The 24,300-nt window shown below is 36.4% G+C and overlaps 2 protein-coding genes and 1 non-coding gene across 8 annotated transcripts in view; 2 read left to right on the top strand and 1 right to left on the bottom strand.

Annotated features, from left to right (window-relative positions):
• The window catches only part of PRPF39 (pre-mRNA processing factor 39), a 36,287-nt gene extending 27,674 nt beyond the window's left edge, over positions 1-8,613 (top strand). For 5 of the 6 annotated variants that reach the window (XM_068545768.1, XM_068545791.1, XM_068545774.1 and 2 more), the window contains 8 exons: positions 290-397; positions 1,738-1,902; positions 2,217-2,343; positions 2,711-2,979; positions 3,846-4,030; positions 7,140-7,214; positions 7,452-7,572; positions 7,882-8,613. In XM_068545768.1, coding sequence (XP_068401869.1) covers positions 290-397; positions 1,738-1,902; positions 2,217-2,343; positions 2,711-2,979; positions 3,846-4,030; positions 7,140-7,214; positions 7,452-7,572; positions 7,882-7,938 — 1,107 coding nt within the window. In that variant the 3' untranslated portion in view covers positions 7,939-8,613. The remainder of the gene's footprint in view (positions 1-289; positions 398-1,737; positions 1,903-2,216; positions 2,344-2,710; positions 2,980-3,845; positions 4,031-7,139; positions 7,215-7,451; positions 7,573-7,881) is intronic. The other variant, XM_068545808.1, reaches the window with a different exon arrangement.
• LOC137752725 (small nucleolar RNA SNORD127) lies at positions 3,051-3,136 on the top strand. Its single transcript, XR_011071273.1, has one exon. It is a non-coding gene; the product is annotated as a small nucleolar RNA SNORD127 (small nucleolar RNA).
• A 327-nt stretch (positions 8,614-8,940) lies between the features above and the next one.
• FKBP3 (FKBP prolyl isomerase 3) lies at positions 8,941-23,333 on the bottom strand. Its single transcript, XM_068545760.1, has 7 exons — positions 23,186-23,333; positions 20,695-20,796; positions 19,703-19,810; positions 13,144-13,279; positions 12,584-12,651; positions 10,860-10,957; positions 8,941-9,277 (listed from the first exon to the last, which is right to left on the bottom strand). Exons 1-7 carry the CDS (start codon positions 23,291-23,293, stop codon positions 9,223-9,225), a joined length of 675 nt encoding a protein of 224 aa, XP_068401861.1. The 5' UTR covers positions 23,294-23,333; the 3' UTR covers positions 8,941-9,222.
• Between the last annotated feature and the right edge of the window lie 967 nt (positions 23,334-24,300).

Here is a 24,300-nt window from a genome sequence, read left to right as displayed (position 1 = left end):
TTTACTATGAGACACCTGAAACTGTTAGCTTAGAAGGATTATTTGGCCTATGTTGTGATGTACTAGCCCTGTTTTTTGTTTTTAAAAAGGCATATGAGAAAGTGGTTTATTAGGAAATACTTTCACAGATTTCAGTATTGTTAATTGTACTTTGCACATAATTGATAATGGTTAAAAACCCATCACTATTCTAAGACTATAGTATGGGTGGTTGATAATTAAATGTAAGCAGTGATATTTAAAATTTTAGTATATAACTTGTGTGATTAAAATTTTTTTTCTTCCCTAGCTAATTACTGAAATAGAAAACATGAGACATAGAATCATTGAAATTCATCAAGAAATGTTTAATTATAATGAGCATGAAGTTAGTAAAAGGTGGACATTTGAAGAAGGTGTAAGTGCTTGCTTTTTTGTTATTGTCATTATAGGCTTCAAAATGCATATAGGAGTAATGTATTTTTCTTTTAGTTTTGAGTGATGTCTCTGCCTTTTATTTTTGCTTATTTAAGTAATGAGATATTTGTCCTACTTATGGCTACCATTATCAGTTTTCCATTATTAATATGAACCATTTTATTACAGTTGTTCAATTTTTAAAATCAGTTTCATTGAGTTTTATGTACAACAAAATGTACCTATTTTAGGTACAGTAAAATGAGGTTTTTTTTTTTTTTTTTTTTCAGAATTCTAATTCTTTATTTCTGTTTTTTTTAAACATCTTTATTGAGATGTAATTCACATGCCATATATAGATCACCCATTTAAAGTGTACAGTTCAGTAGTTCTTAATATATTCACAGATAGGTACATACAGTTAATGTTAGAACATTAAATTAATGTTAATTTTAGGACATTTTCATCATCCCGAAAAGAAAGCCCTTACTCTTTAGCTTTCACTCCTCTACTCCCTCATCTGCTTACTGCCCCCAACTCCCAACCCTTAGGTACCGCTAACCTACTTTCTGTTCCTATAGGTTTCCCTGTTCTGGCTTTTCACATGAATGGAATCATGTAGTATGTGTTTTTTTGTGACTGGCTCGTAAAATGAGTTTTGACAAATGTATGTGCATTGTGATCACCACAACAATCAGGATATAGAAGTACTCTGTCACCTCAGAACCCCTTTTCAGTCAGTAACCTACACCGCACTCCTACCCCAGGCAACCACTGATCTACTTTCCTTTTTTTTTGTTGTTATATTCACTAGTTTGTTTTATTTTTTAGATTCCACATATAAGTGATAGCAAATGGTATTTGTCTTTCTCCTTCTGACCAACTTCACTGAGTATGATAATCTCTAGTTGCATCTATGTTGTTGCAAATTGCATTATTTTGTTCTTTTTTATGGCTGAGTAGTATTCCATTGGTGTATATATACGACATCATCTTTATCCATTCATCTTTGGATGGACACTGATCTGCTTTCTGTTACTGTTGTATAATTGTTCAATTCTAAAATACTCAGCAAAGAATACAGTTCTCTGAACATAAAATTGTGTAGTTCTGTTAAAATGACTGGGTAAGTGGAAAATACATTCTGTTCCTTCAATTTATAAAGCCTAAGTAATTAAAGGGATTTTAATTTTAGAAGTTTTTTAATCATAAGATATGGTGATTAAAATTTTTTGGTTCATTATTGTATTTATAATTTAAATAATTTGTATTACTATAGTCATACATATTTTGGTGTTGGTACTGGTTTACTTTCATTGTCATGTCATGCTTTTATTATAGATTAAAAGACCTTATTTTCATGTGAAACCATTGGAAAAGGCACAACTGAAAAACTGGAAAGAATACTTAGAATTTGAAATTGAAAATGGGACTCATGAACGAGTTGTGGTTCTCTTTGAAAGATGTGTCATATCATGTGCCCTCTATGAGGAGTTTTGGATTAAGGTAAGAAAATTATATGCTCTGAAACTTGAATACATTATAAACATTGATCTAGTGACTAACCTTTTTTGTACTTCTGTTGAATGTTGTTCATATAACTATATCTGTTGCATTAGGAGATGGTCTGCTTGCAACCAGATTTGACTGCTGCATATGCCAACCTCGTTGCCTCTCTTCGTCCTTCCTTACAGAAACTAGTCTAGTGGTTCAATAAAGGTGCTGAATGGGTTTAAAAATAGAATTTTATCGTTCTGTCACATATTTAATGGCTTGTTCAACTGTAAATTATTCAGTATTTCCTCTGTTTCTGTATGTAGTATGCCAAGTATATGGAAAATCATAGCATTGAAGGAGTGAGGCATGTCTTCAGCAGAGCTTGCACAATTCATCTCCCAAAGAAACCCATGGTGCATATGCTTTGGGCAGCTTTTGAGGAACAGCAGGGTAAGAATGAGGAAATTCAGTTGATATTTTGGGATTTAAGTTACTTTAGGATAAAGTTATAGGAATTGAGTCTTGAGGGATGGTGTAAAGCAGAGGTCAGGTAAACTTTTTCTATAAAGGGCCAGATAGTAAATATTTTAGGCTTTGCAGGCCATATGGTCTCTTTCCTAACTACTCTGCCATTGTAGCTCCAAAATAGCCATAGACAATACATAAAAAAATGAACATGGCTATTTTCCATTTCAAAAAAAAAAAAAAATAGCCAGAGGGCTGAATTTAGCCTGTGGGCTGTTATTTGCCAATACCTGGCATAAAGGATATTTCATAAGTTTAAACAAAAGCATGAACATTTAATTACTATTTCTAGGTAATATTAATGAAGCCAGGAATATCTTGAGAACATTTGAAGAATGTGTTCTAGGATTGGCAATGGTTCGTTTGAGAAGAGTAAGTTTAGAACGACGGCTTGGAAATATGGAAGAAGCTGAACGTTTGCTTCAGGAAGCCATTAAAAATGCCAAATCAAATAATGAATCATCATTTTATGCTATCAAACTAGCTCGGCATCTTTTCAAAATACAAAAAAACCTTCCAAAATCAAGAAAGGTGCTTTTGGAAGCTATTGAAAGAGACAAAGTATGTATTTGTGTTTTTTAGAATGTCTTCCATAAAAAAAAAAGTAGTCTTTTTTGTTGTTGTTTTCATTCTGGCAACTATGATGAAAGGTTTGGTCTGTATGTAATATATTTTATTACTAAATGAAGACAACAGTCCCTCTAAACTGATGTTGCCATTCTTTTAAAAAATTTTCAAATTATTATGCATTAAAGGGTTGAGAAAATTAACATTATTGGATTTTCTATTTTCTCCACATTTAGAAATTTTACGGCAAGTTTATTGATTATTAAGTAGAGTAGAGGGCCTGAGAACACTTTATAAACAAAAGTTGGGCAGTTGCCTACATTGTAGCAAATGTAGCAGTGAGATTATTTTCCTTTTCTAAAGTATTTCCTTTTATATATCAACTGATGTCAAAAGACAGTGTCTAGGAAATTTCTCATTTTTTAGATTTTCGGCTAATGACAGGTCTAAGACACAGGTTTATAAGAGGTTTGCTCCCAGCTGCAGTTGAGGAAGATTATCTATGGTTGTGAAGATTTAGATTACTGGGAACTGTAGAGATCATTTTTTTATGTTTTACTTCATATTTGTTACGGTAGGTCAAGCTACATTAAACACAAGATAGGATATAGGGTTTTAATTTATTGGCATTTAACAATTTGCATAGTTTAGGAGATGCTAGGATGATGTCTCTACCTACCAATGTGTTTTTTACCTGGTTATTAGATGTATGCTGAAAAAATTTAACATGAATTACATTTTAATACAATTTTCAATATTGAATTTTCAAGTTGAGACATAAAAATTAATGCATTTAAAATATCTCTGGTCTAATCAAAATATCTTAGAAATATGATTAATTGGTACTGCTTTTTACACAGGAGAACACAAAGTTATACCTCAATTTACTTGAAATGGAATATAGTGGTGACCTCAAACAAAATGAAGAAAATATCCTAAATTGTTTTGACAAAGCTATACATGGTTCATTACCTATGAAAATGAGAATTACATTTTCTCAGAGAAAAGTGGAATTTCTTGAAGATTTTGGTTCAGATGTTAATAAGTAAGATCTTAATTATATATTATTATCTATCTGAATAGTAATAGAGCACTGATAATTTTGGATGGGAATTTGATGATGAGTACAAAATAATATATTGTTAAATTTAAAATGTTTCCTAGGTTTCTTTTTCCTTGGGTATATGTGGGGGTAAATTCAGTTTTGCAAATGTCTGTGTGCTTAATGAGAGGACATATGGTTTGTCTTTCCTTCAAAATTATTTTCAGAATTTTAGCATGGTAATTTAAACAATGAGTAGATGAGAGAAGGCAGGAGGCAGGAATTCTGTGAAAAAGGAAATGGGTGAAGGATTGAACCCTGAAACACAGAAACATTTAATATATAGACCACCAAAGGTAGATGGGGTTTTCTGGAATAGGAATGCCATCTCAGATTAGAGAAGAGGATGGGTGTGGTTTTACAGATCATGCCTTAATGACCTCATCTTCATGCATTATAAAAGGCTAAAAGATGAGGGTGGGGAAAAGGACAAGTTTAAAATTTAAATCTGCAAAATAGAAGAGTAGAAATATTGATTAGAGCATTGCTGCCATTCCTTCCTTACCTGGTTCTAGTAAGGAAATACCCCAATTCCTGTTAGGCAAGTGTGTATACATTTTTGATGGCTGAGTAAGATTTTTTTTTTAATTAATTAATGAATTAATGAATTAATTCATTAATTAACTTATGGCTGTGTTGGGTCTTCGTTTCTGTGCGAGGGCTTTCTCTAGTTGCGGCAAGCGGGGGCCGCTCTTCATCGCGATGCGCGGGCCTCTCACTATTGCGGCCTCTCTTGTTGCGGAGCACAGGCTCCAGATGCTCAGGGTCAGTAGTTGTGGCCCACGGGCCTAGTTGCTCTGCGGCATGTGGGATCTTCCCAGAGCAGGGCTCGAACCCGTGTCCCCTGCATTGGCAGGCAGATTCTCAGCCACTGCGCCACCAGGGAAGCCCGCTGAGTAAGATTTTAATTAAACTGAAAAACATTTAATATGAGTTACATTTTAATACAACTGTATATATGTGCTTGGCACATTAAAAGTTTTATAATTACCTAATGTAAAGTACATTAACAGTCTAATGAGGGGAGGAGGTACTGGTCTTTTAATAGACAAAGAGAGGCTTAAAGAGAGATCAGGCAGTTTTTCCAAGGTCACTTAGCTATTACATTGTGCAGCTGGGATTAGAACCTACTTCGGAGCCTGTGTTCTTAACCACCTCATGTGCTGTATGTGTCTTCTTTTTGTTTTGTACTGAAGAAAGTATACAAAAGAAATGGCATATGTAATTCTAGCTTTTAGTCTAGTTGGATGGTATGGTGACTAGAGAGGCTGTACATAAGTATGTGAGGTAGCATATAACTGTAAAGAAGGCTGTGATCTCTCTGGAACAGAATGTATTTGGCATCTTTCATAGAGGAGGTGGGGCTTCATTTAGTTATTACTGGATTCTGATAAGCTAAGGAGAGTATAAAATGGTGGAAGCAAATTAAAGTTCATGTAGAACATCGGCTTGATTGGAGGGTTTTATGAAGCGGTAAAAGCTTGATGCTAAATGTGCTGTGTCTTAAAAGCTAGACTGAGTTCTGAGCACATGTACACGGTTGACAGTAGGAAACTATTAGAGTTTTGAATTAGATTGAATGACATATTTAAATTTGGCAGTAATATACAGACAAATCTGAGGTTCAACACAAGGATGCCAATTAGGCCCTTGCAGATATAGTTATGGAGGGTCTGAGTATCGGGTCTAAGATTGTTGTATTTGAAATTTTAAAAGGGAGTGATATGGAAAATAAATGAGTTGCTTAGAAATTTAGGTAGCAGTGTAATGAATTGGTAAGAATTAATGTTCAAGTCAGACAAATATAGGATTAAATCCTAACTCTCACTTAATTTTTGTATTCCTCAGTTTTCAGATTTTCTCATATGAATATTGAGTCTCTTGTTGCCAACCCATGAGTTGTTAAAGGTCTTAAGGAAATTAGTCCATTTAAAGTCCTTTATGTTGAGTAAACACTGAACCAGAGATTACTGGTATTGACAGTTTTTGCCCCTGGAATATTTTGGGACCAGTGTTACTGTTAATTGTGCACATATGCAGGCTGTCCAGGGAAGTTGAACATGCGTGTAAACATCAAGGTCATTTCCACAGAAATGTTAATTATCTGTGTTCGGGTTTCTGATTACCTTAAAAAATAAGGCCATCTTTCTAAAAAATATTTAAGAAAGTGGTAAAAGGAGGGCATTTCGTGGTGGTCCAGTGGTTAGGACTCCATGCTCAAAAAGAAAAAAAGAAAATGGTAAAAGGAAAACAAAATCATTATGATTTTAAAGTCAGTTTGGCTTCAAGTGACATTGTTTTTGAAGTTCTAAGTTCCAGGTGAGACCTATAATACATATCACATTAATTTTTTTATTTATTAAAAATTATCTTTTTAATCAATGATAACTAATTATACTGCAGTTTTATTTTAGTTCTAATTCAGTTTATCACATGGCCGAAGTTTACACTTTATCCTAACTGGTGGCAGGTGTCTTTAATAAGCATTGTTAAGTTAGAGCTCAAAAGTATACAAATTATGTAACTGTCAGGACTCGCGGTTGCATTGGACGAAAACATATTGTCAAGGTCACTTTGTTGTGTGATAGCTCCTTAGTCGGGCTCTCTCCATGTGTTACAAATAATAAAAACTGGTAGCTCTTGGCCAGTATCCCATCAGCTTTAGCTCACTGTAGTACAGAGAACAGGCACTTTTTCAGTAGCTCAGTCAGAAATCCTGGGACTTACTGAAATCCTGGTTTGAGTCACATGATCACCTCTAAACCAGTCATTGGTCAGAGATATGTAGTAAGGTAATTGGCTAGGCCTGTATCTCTGAAGCCTCATTTGAATCACATGGACTGAGAAGGAAAGTGCAAGGCAGTGGTTTGCCAAAGCAAATAACATAGAAAAAGTAGCTGGGGGCAGTTTTGCCTGCTGGATCATTTTTTTTCCCAAAAGGATGTTCATTGCAACATGCTTTTGTTTCCCTAAGTGGAAATAACTTAAAAACTTTAAAAATTTAAGTTTGGCTTTTATGTATTCCAAAGGATTGTTTTTCCTTCCCTCTCAGGCTTCTGAATGCTTATGATGAACATCAAACACTCCTAAAAGAACAGGATTCTTTAAAAAGGAAAGCAGAAAATGGGTATGTAACTTCCTGCTGAATCAGGAAGGGATGCTTAAAAGAAGACATTTCATTGTGGAAATCCCTTTAAAGATAATTATTACCTTCATGTTGTGGTAATTTATTTTCATGATTTGAAATCATATAAAACAGAGTGGTCAAGAACGTCAGATGAATGTACACAGGTGACATTCATCCATTTGTTAAAAGTACTTATCTCTGGGAATTCTGAAAGTTTCCATTTTGACCCTTATTTAGATCAGAAGAACCAGAGGAAAAGAAAGCACACACAGAAGATACAACTTCATCATCTACACAGATGATTGATGGTGATTTACAGGCAAATCAAGCTGCATATAATTATAGTGCCTGGTATCAAGTGAGTTTACATAATTATAATTGAATTTTTTTTTTTTTTTCACACACACACACTGTATATAATTGAATTTTTTGTTAATAGATGTTATTAGAAATGCATAAATTAGGATAGTCTCTTTTTTTTCCTTTAGAAAAAACAACTCTTTGCTTCGGTTGCAGATTATATAATACATTGTCTTCTGGTTAAGACTTGGAATTTCAGCAGTGAACACATGCTTGTTTTCTTAAATATACCTGCTTTAATTACATTTTTCTATATAGAACTCAGCCATAGTTCTTGTATGCTAACATGTTTGCTTTTTCCTTTCAGTACAATTATCAGAATCCTTGGAATTATGGACAGTATTACCCTCCCCCTCCAACCTGATGGGAAAATTAAATATCAGATGGAGTGTGTGCAGAGTTTGAAATTATTTTTTTTTAATGAGGGATGTAAACATAGCATAAGCTTGTTGTATTTGATAACTTGTCTTCCCTGTTTCTGTGTAACATGATTTGTTCAGTAATAGGGGAAAATGTCACTTAGTAGCTTACCACAGATACTATTTCCTACCATTTATAAAATTTACTTTTTATTGGAGAACTATTTTTTTGATTTTTGCATTAAGTGGTCTAGAATTCTTTTGCAATGCATTTGCAACAGAGTTTTGTAGCCTTAAGGGTAGGGGAAAAAAACTGACTGCAAATCATGTCAGTGTAGTACAAGACTCTGAAAATACATAAGGGCTGGGTATTAAGGATTTACCTCCTCCTTAAAAAAAAAATGGCTTTTTAACCTTTGCTGACAAGATATTGTCTGTGTGGTTCAATTATCCTTGTGAATTTGGATCGAACAGCAGAAGATACCTATTAAAATATTGTCTTGGCATAGAGATTATAAATGAGGAAATGGAATGTTTGCATCCCTTTAAAAAAATGAAAATCATATCAAAACTGTTGTTTCAGGAGACTTTGTATTTGGAATACTCATGTAAAACTTGTGAGCAAGCTTTCATTTTGATCAAACTGATCATCTTCATTTTTGTAATAAAACTGAAGACTCATCCAATAATTGTTATGAATTTATTGGGGGGGGTGAATCACCTAATAATATTAACTTTATATTCACCAGTATTAGTGGTTTATTGGTTTTGAAGTATACTTTTCTTGAATTCATCTATTGTTGACAATTTCTTAGACCTTTTAGCCTTTTGCTTCCTCTCAAAATCTATGCTTTTGCCTTCCTTATACACAAATATTTAAAGATTTTTAAGATGATTGATTGTCTCTGGCAAAGCTGTCCAGACAATTTTACTGTTACTCCCAGGTTTGATGAAGTCTTAGTACTGGTTAACCTAATCAGAACATTAATATATTTACACAACACGAATCAAGACATAGGATAAATTTTTATTGAGCCTTTTAGTTTACAACATGAGGTAAAAGGCAAGTCAGTTCTCTTTAAGTGATATTCTACACAGCTGTAGTAAAATATTTTAAACTTCAAGGATTTATAATGGATTACATTTCTTAGAAGTTGGGGATCAAGTAAACAAGTTCTAACTTAACTTCTTGAATTTTCCAGTTGACTCTTCCCTTACAATAGTAACCAGTTCTAGACACCCAAGTTTCTTCAAGGCCGTGTTTTATTGTTGCTGATGTCTTTACTATTTCAGTCAATATCCACTAATTCCACTTCAAAAATAAGTTTTGCATTTGGTGGAATTCTGTTGAAGAAGTCAAGGTAAATTTATTTGATAAAACTTGCCTCTCCCCTCATTCCCCTTAGTGTAAAATTAGAATTATGGGACTTCTCTGGTGGTGCAGTGCTTAAGAATCTGCCTGCCAATGCAGGGGACACGGGTTGGAGCCCTGGTCTGGGAAGATCCCACATGCTGCGGAGCAACTACGCCTGTGCACCACAACTGCTGAGCCTGTGCTCTAGAGCCCGCGCACCACAACTACTGAAGCCCGCGCGTCTAGAGCCCATGCCCTGCAACAAGAAGCCCACGCACCACAATGAACAGTAGCCCCTGCTCGCCGCAACTTGAGAAAGCCCACGCGCAGCAATGAAGACCCAACACAGCCAAAAATAAATTTATAAAAATAAATAAATAATAAAATAATAAGAATTATGTATATTGAATACTGGTAATTAACTCCAAAGGGAGGGCTTTATAGTTGACTCAGGGGCTAGTACATAGGAACCTAGAGGTTCCTAAAAGTATTTTTGTGAATGGAGGTCATAACCTGTCAATAAAGGCTGACTAGATAAATTCAGCTTGAACTAGGATCTTCCTTACCTGGATGCCTCTCTAGTACTGCCAAGTTAGCCACTGCTTGATGAAGGCTGCTACTCAGTACTCCCCACCCCTGCCCCAAGTGATTTCCATCTAGCTGGTTGTATAAGTTACATTAAATCAAAGTTCATATGAGGTAGTACCTGATAATTTGCTGTGAATTTTCAGATGTTGAATTCAGAGAACGGTGATTTTTATCTGACTGGTCTTGAGATACTTCACGAGGGAGCTGCAGTTGGCCATGGGATTTTGATAGGCTGAGAAGAAGGCTATTACATTCCCAAGTAACTGTAACTGATTGATAAGACTAGAAAGGACTTCCAATTTTTTTATCCCCAAACTCACTCTAACTGGTCCAACTAGTCCACTGGGAATGGAACCAACAACTAAACTACCTTCCTACTTAGCTATTGGATTGTTCTGGTCGTAATAGACTGGAGTCATGGCTCTTCTCTTTTTTTTAATGTTCACAAATTGGGCCTATCAGAAAAGTACTGTCACTAGTTATAATCACAAATGCTTACACTATGATGTTGGACCTGTGGTCTCCTTCATTTCACAACTGGTTATCCCCAACGTGTTCCATTTCTAAGCTTTGAGTACCCAATTAATTGCCTGAAATCATATGGAAGCATAAAATTACCATGAGCCATATCTGAATCCTACAATTTACTACAGTTGTTTGTATTGAGCATCTTAACTCCCTGAAATAAACCCTTCAAACATTAATAGTAGCTTTTCAAAGATGGAAACTTAAACCTCAGTTTAGGTCTTGAAAATTAAGAGCTTAAATAGGAAGAAAAAAAGACTCCAGCTCAAGTTAGAATACTTTGTAACAGCAGAAAATATTGTGTATATTGGCGGTGTTGACACAAAAGCATCTAAATATCAGGAAGACTGGTCTGGACAGGATCTCTGATCTAGAGGTTAACCTGGACAGCATTTACATACCTTCAAGTGATCTTTCTTAGTGATTTTTTTCTTTTAATTACAAAGGAAAAAAGGATACTTGGCATCAGGCTGTCCTTTCTTTCCATAAGCCCATTCTGGTTCAATCTCCAGTCGAGCCTTTTCTCCTTTACTCATAGTCAAGAGTGCTTCATCCCACTAAAGGCAAGAACATAAAATCAAAACTAATGATACTTTACAAAAGCATGCAAAGCCAGAAGAAAGGCAAGATTACATACAAAGCATTCTGTTACAGGATTTCATTATGTCCTAAGGTAATGTCCTTGGGTGAGTCTCTAAATTTGTCCTTTATTTCCTCAATGAAAAAAGTTAAGGACACATTAAACGATTTTTTAGTGTAAATACTTGAACTTTTCAAAATGATATAATGTCATTTTGTACAAATTTGGATCTTAAAGCCAAATTACCAAAAACAATATGATGCAAGGATACAGAATATATTACTAGTATCATATACTCTGTTGAAATGTAACAATTACATAAAGCTCGAATGATAGCGATAGATCTGTCACATACTGGAAATTACGAGTATGGTTGACTAGAACAAATTTACCAGTAAACATTTTAGTTACAGAAACAGAAAAATAGCTCAACCTGATATATCAACTTGGTATAATCAGATAGTAGTTAAAAGTGATTTTCAACTAAACCTTTAGTTTCAAGGTGTTTTATATTCTATTTTGGGCTCTGGATATGATTGAACAATATTTTAGGTTTTACCACAGTACAAAGAATAACACATTAAGGGTTCTCATAACTGCATTTAAATAGGCATTTTGGTTATTAATGTTTGATGTCCTGCTCTTTCATCTCCTTTTGTACTGTACACTGCAATGGTCAGTACAGCTCAAGTCTAACTTCCCCTTTTTTCAGAGTTTCCTTCTGTTATCTCTCACATGTAAGGGTGGGTAAAGGCATACTTAACATTTGAAAGATATTTTTGGTGTTTGAGCCTAAATTGTGAGAGGGCCACAGGAAAGACTCCTAGAAGTTTCTATCAGTACTTCAGTGGAACAGATATTTTACCTTTCTGAATCATGTATAAGTGGTACAACAGCTATTTAATATTTTATAAGAATCAAATTTAGAAAGCCAAACATTCTGGCAATTACGAAGAAAAAAATAATAAAAGGGGCAGGCATGGAAGGAAATAATATTTGAGTCTATTATGTGCTTTAAGTTATACCTATTTAATCTTTTTTTAAAAAATATTTATTTATTATTTATTTTTGGTTGCATTGGGTCTTTGTTGCTGTGCGCGGGCCTTCTCTAGTTGCAGCGAGCGGGGGCTACTCTTTGTTGCGGTGCAGGGGCTTCTCATTGCGGAGGCTTCTCTTGTTGTGCAGCACAGGCTGTAGGCACGTGGCCTTCAGTAGTTGTGGCGCACGGGCTCAGTAGTTGTGGCTCGCAGGCTGTAGAGCTCAGGCTCAGTAGTTGTGGCGCACGGGCTTAGTTGCTCCACAGCATGTGGGATCTTCCCGGACCAGGGCTCGAACCATGGTCCCCTGCATTGGCAGGTGGGTTCTTAACCATTGCACCACCAGGGAAGCCCCCTACTTAATCTTTTAGCAACCTTGAGGTAGGCTGTACTGTCTGAGATCCAGAGAACGTAATTTGTGCCAGATCAGTTAGCAATGATAGCACTTGATTTGTGAGACTTGAAAGATTGTTTTCATCTTATTCTCAAACCTAATTCTTTATGTTACCATACCACAAGTCGCATGTGCCAGAATATCTACTGGTTCATGGCCAGTTTTTACTTACTCCTCTGATAACTTTGCCTATCCCAACCTTAAAACTTAAAGGCTTGGCATTTTTCTTCTTCTTCGAACCTGTAAAACAGATTTTCTTTATAATTAATAATGAAGTTAAGTTCCAATTGAAAAACACAGTGATTTAGGTCTTTAAATTGATTTCAGAACTTACCATGCTATGCATCTGAAAAGAAATAAAAATTCAGAAAGCCAAGTAATTCATCAAGAAAATTTTGGATGTAAAAATAATTATGGTCTAAAGGAGGGAGACGGAAAGGACCTATATTTACACCATTAAAATAACACTATTCTGCCTTTTATATTAAAATACAAAAGCCTGAATTTGGGGCATTAACAAAGTTTAGACTAAGCTGCTTTATTTTTTGCTTTTCAATGATCAAAAGGTCTTCATTTACACCCAGCCAAGTAGTGAACTGAAAACCTTTTATGAGTAAATCACAGGTGTAAAAGACTTCTGGAAAAAAAATGACAGCCAAGAAGAAAGGTACTGCCAACACAAATATTTGGCATGCCCTAAAGCCAAAGAGATAAGATTACATTTAGACTTACTCGTTTGAATATTAGTATCAAAAACAGTCCCATCCTGTAGTGTTCCTGTATACCAGCAGTGAACAATATCTCCCTTTTTGGGAAAGTTGGTTTTATCTCCTTTTTTAAGAACAGATTTTGTATATTTTGGTGGACCCTAGAAACAAACAAAAACAACACACAGAGTTGTTAATTCATGTCCTTTTTTTAGAAGGATGACAAAGACAATACTTATACAGCCAACTGTGACCTAAGTCCAGTCACAAGAATTTCAGATTTGGTAACAAACTATTTTGCCTCTGGTTCACCACTGAGTTAAAAAACTCACTATCTCATTTCAAGTCTGTGATGAGAATATTAGTAACTAGCACACCTATAATTTCAAATAACTTCCAGCTTCTTTGGAAACCAATGTTCTTTTGACAAGATTAATTATTCATCAAACCATAAAATGAATCCAGTTATTTCCCAAGGTTAGAAATATCATTACATTTTAATTCCTATAAAATTATAAGGCATTAAATCATTGTGACATCTTTTCAAAGATTTGAGTTGTGTTAGCACCAATAATTGGCATTACTAAATATTTGAATTATATCCAATTAGAATAAATACAAGTAATATTGCATCTGTTCCTGGACTTGAATTGAAAATAAGTTCACACAATGAATGGAATTATCTGTAGAAATTACCATAAGAGGCATATTTCCTAGAACAAAGCAGGATTATCAGGGTCTTTTTTTTAAAAAAAATAAGCTAAGGGTTAATCTAATCATTAGTGAGGAATCTATGAGAGGAAAGCAATTTCTTAGGCAAACTTAAGAATATATAGAATTTTATACTACAGAACATTCCAAATGTTTTACAGAAATTAACTCTCCCTTATGAGGTAGATACTATTATTATCCCTGTTTTACAGATAAGGAAACAAAAGGATAGAGTGGATAAGTAACTTGCTTAAGGTCCTAGAACTCCAAAGTGGCTGTGTAGGATTGGACACCAGGCAGCCTGGTTATAAAGTCCAAGCTCTTAACCACTTTACTACCTCTCAAGCACATATGGAATGTCAGGTATTATACTAGTCATTTTGTTATGTCCATTCATTTAACCATACAGCAACCGGGCAGTTCTTTCCCCATCTTTTATAGAGAAAGTAGTGAGGCCTGGATAGGGTATAAAGCCCTATCCAATTCAGAGTCTTAAGGATTAGAACTTTCAGCTAAAGCTAGGCTGCCTCCCTGAGTCAAAAGAAAGTCACATCTATAGCTTGAATACAAAGTATATTACAAAAGTAAGCCTTAACTTTCTTCCTGACCCATTCCAAGCTTGTTTTAGTGAGACGTTACTTTAGAAGTCTACTGCTAGCAGTGTAAACTGGTGCCATCTCTTTGGAATGCGATTTTAAAATGTTAAAAGTATGATAATTCTCTTTGTACAAATATATACTCAAGAAGTAATTTGAAACTTAGGAAAAAATCTTTATGCAGTTATTCCATACACTATTATACATAATGGCAAAATAAAACCACACATTTATGGTAATATAATAGTCAGATTTTAAGTAATGTGGAAAAATTCTTATAAGATTACGAGAAAAATCAGTAGAAAGTTCTACAGTAAAATCTCAACTATTTCAATAAATATACACATAGAAAATATTCAAAAATATTCTGAAATGTTAAACATTCATTTCTAGGTGTTGGAATTATGTTTTCTCTATCCTTTCCTGTTATATCAGAAAAATAAATGATTTTTAAGGAATATAGTTGACTTGACAAAAACTGTTAACATATATCCCAAATTTGAAAATAATTTTAATTTAAAACAATTAAAAGCCACAAAATGAGGATGACAACATACGTATATTATGTGAGAATATCAGAATATCAAGACTTTATTAAAGAAATTACAGATAACTATTGAGTGGATAAGGTACGATTAGCAAATAATAGCCACATTTTAAAACTTAATGTCATTCCATTTTTTTCCCATTTGTTGTACCACGTTGCTTGGGCATGTTGTGTTACCTACATTAGAGGTCCTAGAATAATGCAAACACAATAAATTGGTGGCTATATCTCAGTCTTAACAGTGAAGGTGCAATCTGCCTACCTGGGGCCTCAATTTCAGTGTTTCACAAAGTGTCTTTTATGGATCACCCATACCTTGGCATTGTTAGAAAAGGGCCTAATATAATTAAGTTTGGGAAATACTGCATTAAAGTTAAATATGCCTCTATTTTGCACAACTTCTCAGAGCTAATTATGCATTAGCTAATATACACTGTGAATCTTCAAGTAGGAGACACAAGGTACAGCTTTTGATGATACAGGAAAACAACCTGGAACTTCTGGGACCTATAAAACACACTTTGTAAAATGGTGGATCTCATTTTGGGTTTCATTGCAAGAACCTGATTGCTTCATGGTGGGAGGTCAGATCAGTCCCAAGCTATCCTGGAGTTAATGTGCTTGAATGGACCTGGCTTTTAGGTAATTTCCTGGCTTTGCAGCAATTTCTTAGTCCAGAGTGAGGAAAAGAACTACATTCCTGAGACTGGCTCTGAGCTAGAAACTTCTAGACACAGAGATAAAGGCACTTTTGAGAGTAATCATCATAGGTGCAATTAACTAGATCACGGCATAGCCTCTAAAAATGAGAGTACAGTTGACCCTTGAACACTTTGGGTGTTAGGGGTGCCAACCCTTCCTGCAGTCCAAAATCCATGTATAACTTATAGTTGGCCCTCCCTTTACATGATTCCTCCGTATCCGTGGTTCTGCATCCGCAGATTCAAGCAACTAAGGACTGAGGGTCATGGAGTACTGCAGTATTTACTACTGGAAAAAATCTGCATATTATAAAGGACCCATGCAGTTCAAACCCATATTGTTCAACGGTCAACTGTATATTACATAATTATTCTTAATTCAAGAAATATTTGAGCATGTTCTATATGTTAGGAACTAGAGATACATAGCTAAGCTGGCAGACATGGTTCTGGCCCTCCCTCTAGGTATGTATATGAGACATATGTATAGGTATGTATAGGTATGTGTTATGAGACCTAAAGAGGAAGCACAGGGTGCTAACATGAGAATGACACAGTGATGTAATCCAGTATAGGCTATAGGCTGGGAGAGGGTTCTCTGAAGTAATGTTTACACTGTATCTTGAAGGACAAAAGAAGGTCACTCAGGTAGTAGGGGAAGGTTTACAACAGAGAATAGCATTTTCATAGCAGGGAAGAGCATGAAAATAGTATAGTCTGCAAGGTAAGAAAGAAAAGAGAATGGTATGAGATGAGGCTGGAAAGACATACAACACATGTTAAGAATCTGGGTTTTTATCTTTAGGTCACTGAGCAGCCAATTACCAGTTTTAAATGAAGAAGTTACAAAATCAGATTTGTGTTCTAAACACATCAGTTTGACCTAGTTGAGGAATGGATAGGGACTCAAAAGTGGAAGTGGGGAGGCTTGATAGGAAGAGGTTAGTATAGTAGTCTAGGTCTATGCTGGGGTGCCAACATTGAGGATGACAAAAGATGAGCAGTTTTGTGATATATTTATGCAGAATCAGCAGACTTCGGTGATGATTATATGTAAAGGAGTTATGAAGGATGAATCTCAAGTTTTTGGCTTGAGTACTTTTACAGTCATTTCTGACGTCTGAGTGTGAGTTCCTGACCTAACTTATACTTTCTCTCCTGTCCAATATTCATTCATACTTGAAAACTTTCCTCAACACTATTTAATACACAATAGGTAATAAATATATTGACTATGACTGATTTACTTAAAGTCCAGTAAGAGCTATTAGACAAGGTTCTCTGCATTAAGATGAATAAGGTAGAGGTAAATAATATAGATAACCATGTGCTACAGAAATTTTTGGCAGTTATGTAAAGTCTGGGATGGTAAAAGTTTCAGAGGAAGCGATGAGCCCATGACCTGGGTCTTGAAGGGGACACAGAACTGACAAATAGGGAAGTTGAGAGGAGAGACACACTAAGCAAGAAATAAAAGTATGGACAGTTTAGTAGACAATGGGCAGACATCTGTGACCGAAGAAGAATATTTCTATAGAAGCAGTAAATATGGAGCTGGGCAGGGGCCAGATATTGGAAGGTTTTGAATGCCAAAAATGCAATCCAATAGAAAAACAATGAGTCACAAATGTAATTTTAAGTTGTCTAGTTGATGCATTAATAACATTTCAACATGTAATCAATATAAAAATGTTGAGATATTTTACATTTTTAAAAAAAATCATATTAAAACTTATTGCATATTTTATACTTAAGGCACATTTTAATTCAGAGTAGCCACAAAGTGCTCAGCAGCCACGTATGGCTAGTGATACTGTATTGGACAGTGCAGTTCTAGACAGTATAGAATTACTGAAGATTTTTGAGTAGGGTGTGGTTTGCAAAATATTTTAGGAAGCTTACTAGAACAGCCATTTTGGGGCTGAATGATGATGAAAGAGAATGAAGGCAGATTAGTGACTTTTCCCACACTCCAGGTCTGAGGCCTTGGAATGCTTGAGAATCAAAAAGGAATGGATGAAGATGTGAAAAAGGAGATGTTTGAGAGCCTTAGATCTGAGGGAGACATGAAAAGGAAAAAGAAAACCAAAGATCAGAGAATTTTTAAACTGGGAAGAAGAGAATGGTTACAACTATGTATGTTAATATTTTGGTAAAATAGAACACAAGAATATATAATGAGAAAGGAATAAGAGAAGGTTGAGAACTTCTGGAAAAATGTCAAGTAGTTTATGTGGATGGGGAATTGAGCGAGGGATAGTATGAAAGCTGCTGAGTAGCAGTGAAACTAGAAAACATGCTTGGCTGATATTAAGCATTAATTTATACAAAGCCCAGTAAAAAGTTTGATGATTATTTTTCTTCACAATACTTGCTCTGCAGTCCTGAAGCATGAACAGAGAAAGCAGACAGCAGAGACCAGCAAAGTACTGGTCAAGAAGCTACGGAATCTAGGCAGGAAGACAATGAGTACATAAAAAAGAGGGCTCACACTGACCAGTTAAATGAAATGAAAAGAGGTCTTAAAGAAACGGATATAGTTTAGGACTCTCACGAAATCTCTCTAAAGTGTCTCCAGCCCTTACAGCTTTTACTTTTATTTGTAATGCTCTTTTTCTTAATCTCTTGATATATTATCTGCTACCTCATACATCCCTTACTCTAATTTTCTGGAATACTCTTTATGGAAGATAAACTATGTTGCCAACTGCTTTTGTAACCCTTCTAATAATTATTATACCTCTATTTACCTTAGTAGCTGCTCAATATTTGCCCAGTATATAAAACATTTATCAAATTATTATTATTATTGTCACTGATACTAACACTGCTAGGGATGAGTGAGCTTAGTTGTTACAAGATATTATCAAAAGTGGCAAGATAATCATCAATTTAGCTCTACTGAGGCTTTTCAAAGAGCTGTCCTTAGCTCTACTAAGGCTGTCCATTTACAGAAATAGTTGATTTTTTTTTTTTATGGAGACACTGGTGGAAAAATGTTTTATTTTTTTGAATTTTTGAATTTTATTTCATTTATTTTTTTATACAGCAGGTTCTTATTAGTTATCCATTTTATACGTATTAGTGTATGTATGTCAATCCCAATCTCCCAATTTCAGAAATAAATACTTTTATCTGGCTCTTCAAACCTTGGTACCAAAATATAAAACCTGGGTTGGGAAAGATGAGACAGATGAACCCACACCCTGCAGCCAGGCCCGAATTAACTATTTATATTGCCTAGGACACCATGTACATCAGAAAAAGCTAAAAATAATCAAAAGGAAGTTTCTTTCACTCAGTCCAACTTGGCTATAGAACAGACCCTTAAAATAGCTTTCAAAGCTCAGAAGTTCTGGCCAGACATAGAGGCAATATAAAATACAAAGCTAGGGCTTCCCTGGTGGCACAGTGGTTAAGAATCCGCCTGCCAAGGCAGGGGACACAGGTTCGAGCCCTGGTCTGGGAAGATCCCGCATCCCGTGGAGCAACTAAGCCCGTACACCACAACTACTGAGCCTGCGCTCCAGAGCCCACGAGCCACAACTACTGAGCCCACGTGCCTAGAGCCCGTGCTCCGCGACAAGAGAAGCCACCACAAAGAGAAGCCCGCGCACCGCAAGGAAGAGTAGCCCCCACTCACCGCAACTAGAGAAAGCCCAAGCGCAGCAACGAAGACCCAACGCAGCCAAAAGTAAATAAATTAATTGATTAATTAAAAACAAAAAACAAACAAAAAAACAATGTACTGATTTGGCCCTATGAGTGAGAACATGTTTAAAAAAAAAAAAAAATACAAAGCTAGAGGTATTTCACAGGAAAGGCTTACTAACTGTAAAGCACTGGTTCTTAGGGTTTTTTTTCCTTATGGAGTACATCCAAGGGAGATAACCCACTCCATACTAGTGTTTGGCTCACTGAAAGTGGCCATACTCAACCACCCCTTATTATGAGAACTCAGTGCTGTAGAGCAAATACTTTTTCTCAAATTCACATGCGAAATCAAGTAAGAATATATTCTATACAAACCTCATCCAGAGTCTCTTCAGACTTGGTTTCTTTGGATTTATCTTCATTAAGCTTCACATTTTTCACCTGCTCAGACACTTTGCTTATACTTTCAGTACCCTTGAAACGCTGTAAGGAAAATGGTCTAAAGTTTATCATATTCATGTCTGGCTAAGAACAAAGGAAGAATCTTATATTAAGCATTTTAATCAGCAAATTATGAATCTCAAACTATCTCACAAAATAAATTCTGTAATGAGACCCGTAACCTTTAGAAAGACCACTTCAGACTCAGATATGAATACTATCCAATCAATTCCTTAATAAAGATTCTTTTTTTGTGTGTGGAAGGTGGTCATTTCATAGTTAACATATATTGGAGAATTTCTTAAAATTTGCTTTTCTAAAGGCTCAGCCTAGGTCTAACCAAGACTTTAAATTCATTAATGAAATGCAACTTACTTTAGATTTAAAACTTTTCAGTGTCCTTAAAAATCTGTTCCCGGGCTTCCCTGGTGGTGCAGTGGTTGAGAATCTGCCTGCCAATGCAGGGCACACGGGTTCGAGCCCTGCTCTGGGAAGATCCCACATGCCGCGGAGCAACTATGCCCGTGAACCACAATTACTGAGCCTGCGCATCTGGAGCCTGTGCTCCGCAACAAGAGAGGCTGCGATAGTGAGAGGCCCGCGCACCGCGATGAAGAGTGGCCCCCGCTTGCCGCAACTAGAGAAAGCCCTCGCACAGAAACGAAGACCCAACACAGCCAAAAATAAAATAAATAAATAAATAAATAAAATTAAAAAAAAAAATCTGTTCCCTTTCAAAATATCAAAACATCCTGCCATATTACAGATTAGCCATGCTAAATTTGACAGTCCATTTATGATTATAATTAAGAAAAAGTGCAGGCGGAAAAAGTCAACATATTCTGCAAATAAATGCACTTAAAGCTTCTTTTTGGGAATAAAATATCTAAAATGATATTCTGGTAATAAAATGTAACAATACTCACCTTACTTTCAAAAAGATGGTTATAGGCTGTAACCAAATGGTCCTTGTTAGCTGTCTTGGCCACATTTTTAATGTTTCCTAATAACTTATGTTCTGCAAGAAACTATAAAGAAAAAAGCTGGTTAGTCAAAATAATTTCCCTCATGTAAGAAAGGGTCTAAAATTAGAAAATGAACTTTTGAGTTAGCAATTATGTTTTCAATCATACTATTGATAAAAGAAATGAAACATTACATTTTATACTCTACATAACAAAAACAAGATTTAAGGAATATTAAAAAAAAAACCATATTGGGTAATTATAAGAAATATTCAAAGATTAGAACTGTAATATTGCATAGTGGTTACACTGGTGTGTACTAACCCTTTTCCCGTCATGGAACTCATGGAAGAGCACACCTACACAGCAAGCACATTTTGGTAACTGGGCAAAGCTGCTCCTGGCAGGATGTTACTTGGCCCGTGCCCTGGGAGCCTCCAGCCATGTTGGGTATTTCTATCTTGACATATGTGTAACCCATTCTTGGCACACCCAGAAACACTGTTACACAATGCTGGATATATAGTGTTCAAATGTATAGGCTGTGGTGTCAGACCATGTGGGTTAAAATCCTAGCTGTCTGATTTTAGACAAGGGACTAAGCTTTCCTAAAGACTCCGTTTCTGCATCACAGTGAAAGATTAATAACAGCATCTTATGTCAGAGGCTTCTTATAAGGGTAAATGTAATAAACCATTTCCAGTCACACAGTAAGAACTCAATACATATTACCTATTTGATTAATAAAATAATGTATTTAATAACTCTAACAGTAGAATTCCATTTCTCTCAAATATAAGACTAAATTGTCAGATGAATACCAAAATACTTTCATCTCAAAATCATGTACATGTTTCCCTTACTTTATTCTTCTTCCTTTTCTACCTTGTGGTCCTTGCTTGATTCCTCATTTTGTTACTTTCTCAAAGTTGTCCTCTGGCATCTTTTAACCTTTCTAACCTTCTAACCTTACAATAAAGCAGTTTTTCTGAAACTATCACTATTGCATTTTTCTCTCTCACTCTTAGAGAAATGTTGTAAACGATAAAGGCTCATGGGAAAGGCTATTTTGATTAAATAGAAGCAATCAGTTACTTTAGCACTGTTGTGATCTCTTTAGCAAGTTTTCAGAAAGATATCCAAAATATAAACATCTCCATGATATCTTATGATCAATAAAATAGTGATTGTCAAATATAGGTTTACATATGTGAATGAACACTGGAGAATATGCATTTAAAAGATTAGTATATTAGTATTAGTATATTAGTATTTTGACAAGCCAAGTCTCTTGAAATTGTACAACTTGGGCCGGCCAGTTTTACATTAGATTCCACCTTGGGATGATTTGTTTTATAAGAATTTGATGAATATAGTACAGTATTGAGGCATTACATGTTAATAAATGATATATTAACTCTATTGTTTCAGTGAAATGTGGATTGGCTTAAGAGAAAATAATTCCACTAAAATGGTATAAAATGGTGTCTGAGGCATGGTCTTTCATTTTCACCCTTGTATCCCCAAACACTGAGTATGGTTCTTGCTGTAGATGTTGTATAAGTATTTGCTGATGTCAGAATTATTATTCAGGAGGGAGATTATTGGAAATTAAGTTCAAAATCGTAGATAAACCACATTTAGACCACTGCTTCTATTTCTGATAAGTGGGAGATGCTGCGGGCACACAAACTGTACAGTCGTTCAGCAATTTAAGGAGATATGAATTATATTAATTTCCGAAGGAAAAAAAGCCGTCTGACAAAAATAACTTGTGACTACAGAGGGTGGTTAAGATGGAGACTGTGCTGAAAAATGCAGGGCGTAAAAGTAGGAAGAATGCCAAATAGATTTCTTAGTTTGTTTATAACAATGGGAGACCACTGTACCCGAAATACTCATGTAACTCCCCTAAATATAAAGGTGAAAAGATCATTTAAAGGGTCCATATTTTTAAAGTTAAACAGCGAGACTGTAAAAAAATCACACTTATTAGTGTTCAGTGTTTGGTAATTGATGAGAAAAGCAAATCGCACCATCGTTCCCACCGAAATCTTCACATCCCTTCTCATTTCCCGAACAGTCCACACTCCCCGCCAGGGATCTATCTCATGCAAGCCTCCAGTCCTCGGGCCCCCGCCTCAACCCCCAAAATCTCCTGGGTTCCTTTTTTTTCACAGCCTCCACCTCACTCAAGCATCTCAATGAGGTTCTAAATCTGCTACTGCTGCGTGCCCCAAGAGGTAAAATTGCTCCACCCGCCCAAGTAGGGCCGGCCCGAGGGGCGGGAGCGTGGTTCGGGAGCGCACACGGGACCTCTCCGGCCTTCCAGGCCACCGGCCGCTGGAGAGCGAGGGCGGGGGCACGGAGGAATACGGAATGTATGGGCATCTACGGGGGGGTGAAGTGTCCCTCAGCCGCACCAGCCCGGCCGCCCCGCCGCCTCCGGTACCGAATCTGAACCGTGATCCTGCAGAAACTTGATAATGTCCTTCTTAGGGAGCTGCTCGCTGCGCAGCTGCTCCACGGTCCAGGCCCGCTGCGGAGCGACCGCCGCCATCTTCCCCCGCTGCCTCCGCTTTACTGAACCAGCCCGCCTGGGTTCGGCATCGCCCCGCCCCAGGGGCGTGGCGCGGACCCTGCTCGGAGCTCGAGGGGGCGGGGTCACGGAGCTACCCGGCAGGATTGGGGCCAGTGTTTGAGTGACGTCAAGGCTGTGCTCCGCGGCCCTCTTTGTTGAGTCCGGGGTAAAACCAGCCGATGTGGCCCCGGCAACTGACTACGCAGAAAGCCGCAAGCTGTCAGCTCCTCTTAATTGGAACCCTTGTGAGGCGACGACCTCCAACGGTAGTGATTGTTTACCATCCATTACCCACACTTGTTTATTACCGACAAGCTGCTATGCATTTAAAGTCTTTAATCTGTTTAAAGGAAAAAAAGCATTCAGACATCTAATCTCATTTTATCTAGTTCTAGTCTAAAGATTCACATCTGACTTGGCTCAGTCCTTGTCTATCGGAACAACCTATATTCCACCACTTTCCTTTTAAAACTCACACAAATTAAACTAAAATACAACCGGTTCCCTTCCCCCTCCCAAATACAAACATACGATAAACAGTTTGTCTAAAAGCAAGTCCAGACACTTGACCATATAAAACAATGTAAAGTGGCTACACGCAGGATGGCGCTTGCTGATGGTGGTGACATTATTAGTGGTCCAAACAACCTCGTGATATGTGTGTACTTTTCCTCAATACACGAAGAAACAAATCTACAGAGGTTACTCGAAGTCGCCGCTTTTAGAGGCGAGAAGCCGGGAATTGTATCCAAGTCTGAGGTAGAATGCTATCGTTAGAGTAGAATAATATCACCCCGACGCTTACTGCTCTATATCATTTATGAAGATGTAATGGTGGAGCATCAGGACGCCTTGCTTTTTTTCCTTCGGATTTTCCAACGAATATCAGGACCAAACCATTCACTTCCCTTTTAACAATACAAAATATTAAGATAATGGGTTGCCACTCCTGAAAGAGACCTGGCGTTTTGTTTTCTCAGCCTGGA

This window comes from Eschrichtius robustus, chromosome 1 (assembly GCF_028021215.1).
Source record: "Eschrichtius robustus isolate mEscRob2 chromosome 1, mEscRob2.pri, whole genome shotgun sequence".
In the NCBI taxonomy this organism is placed as follows: domain Eukaryota; kingdom Metazoa; phylum Chordata; class Mammalia; order Artiodactyla; family Eschrichtiidae; genus Eschrichtius; species Eschrichtius robustus.
This window is presented reverse-complemented; position numbering and strand designations above follow the sequence as displayed.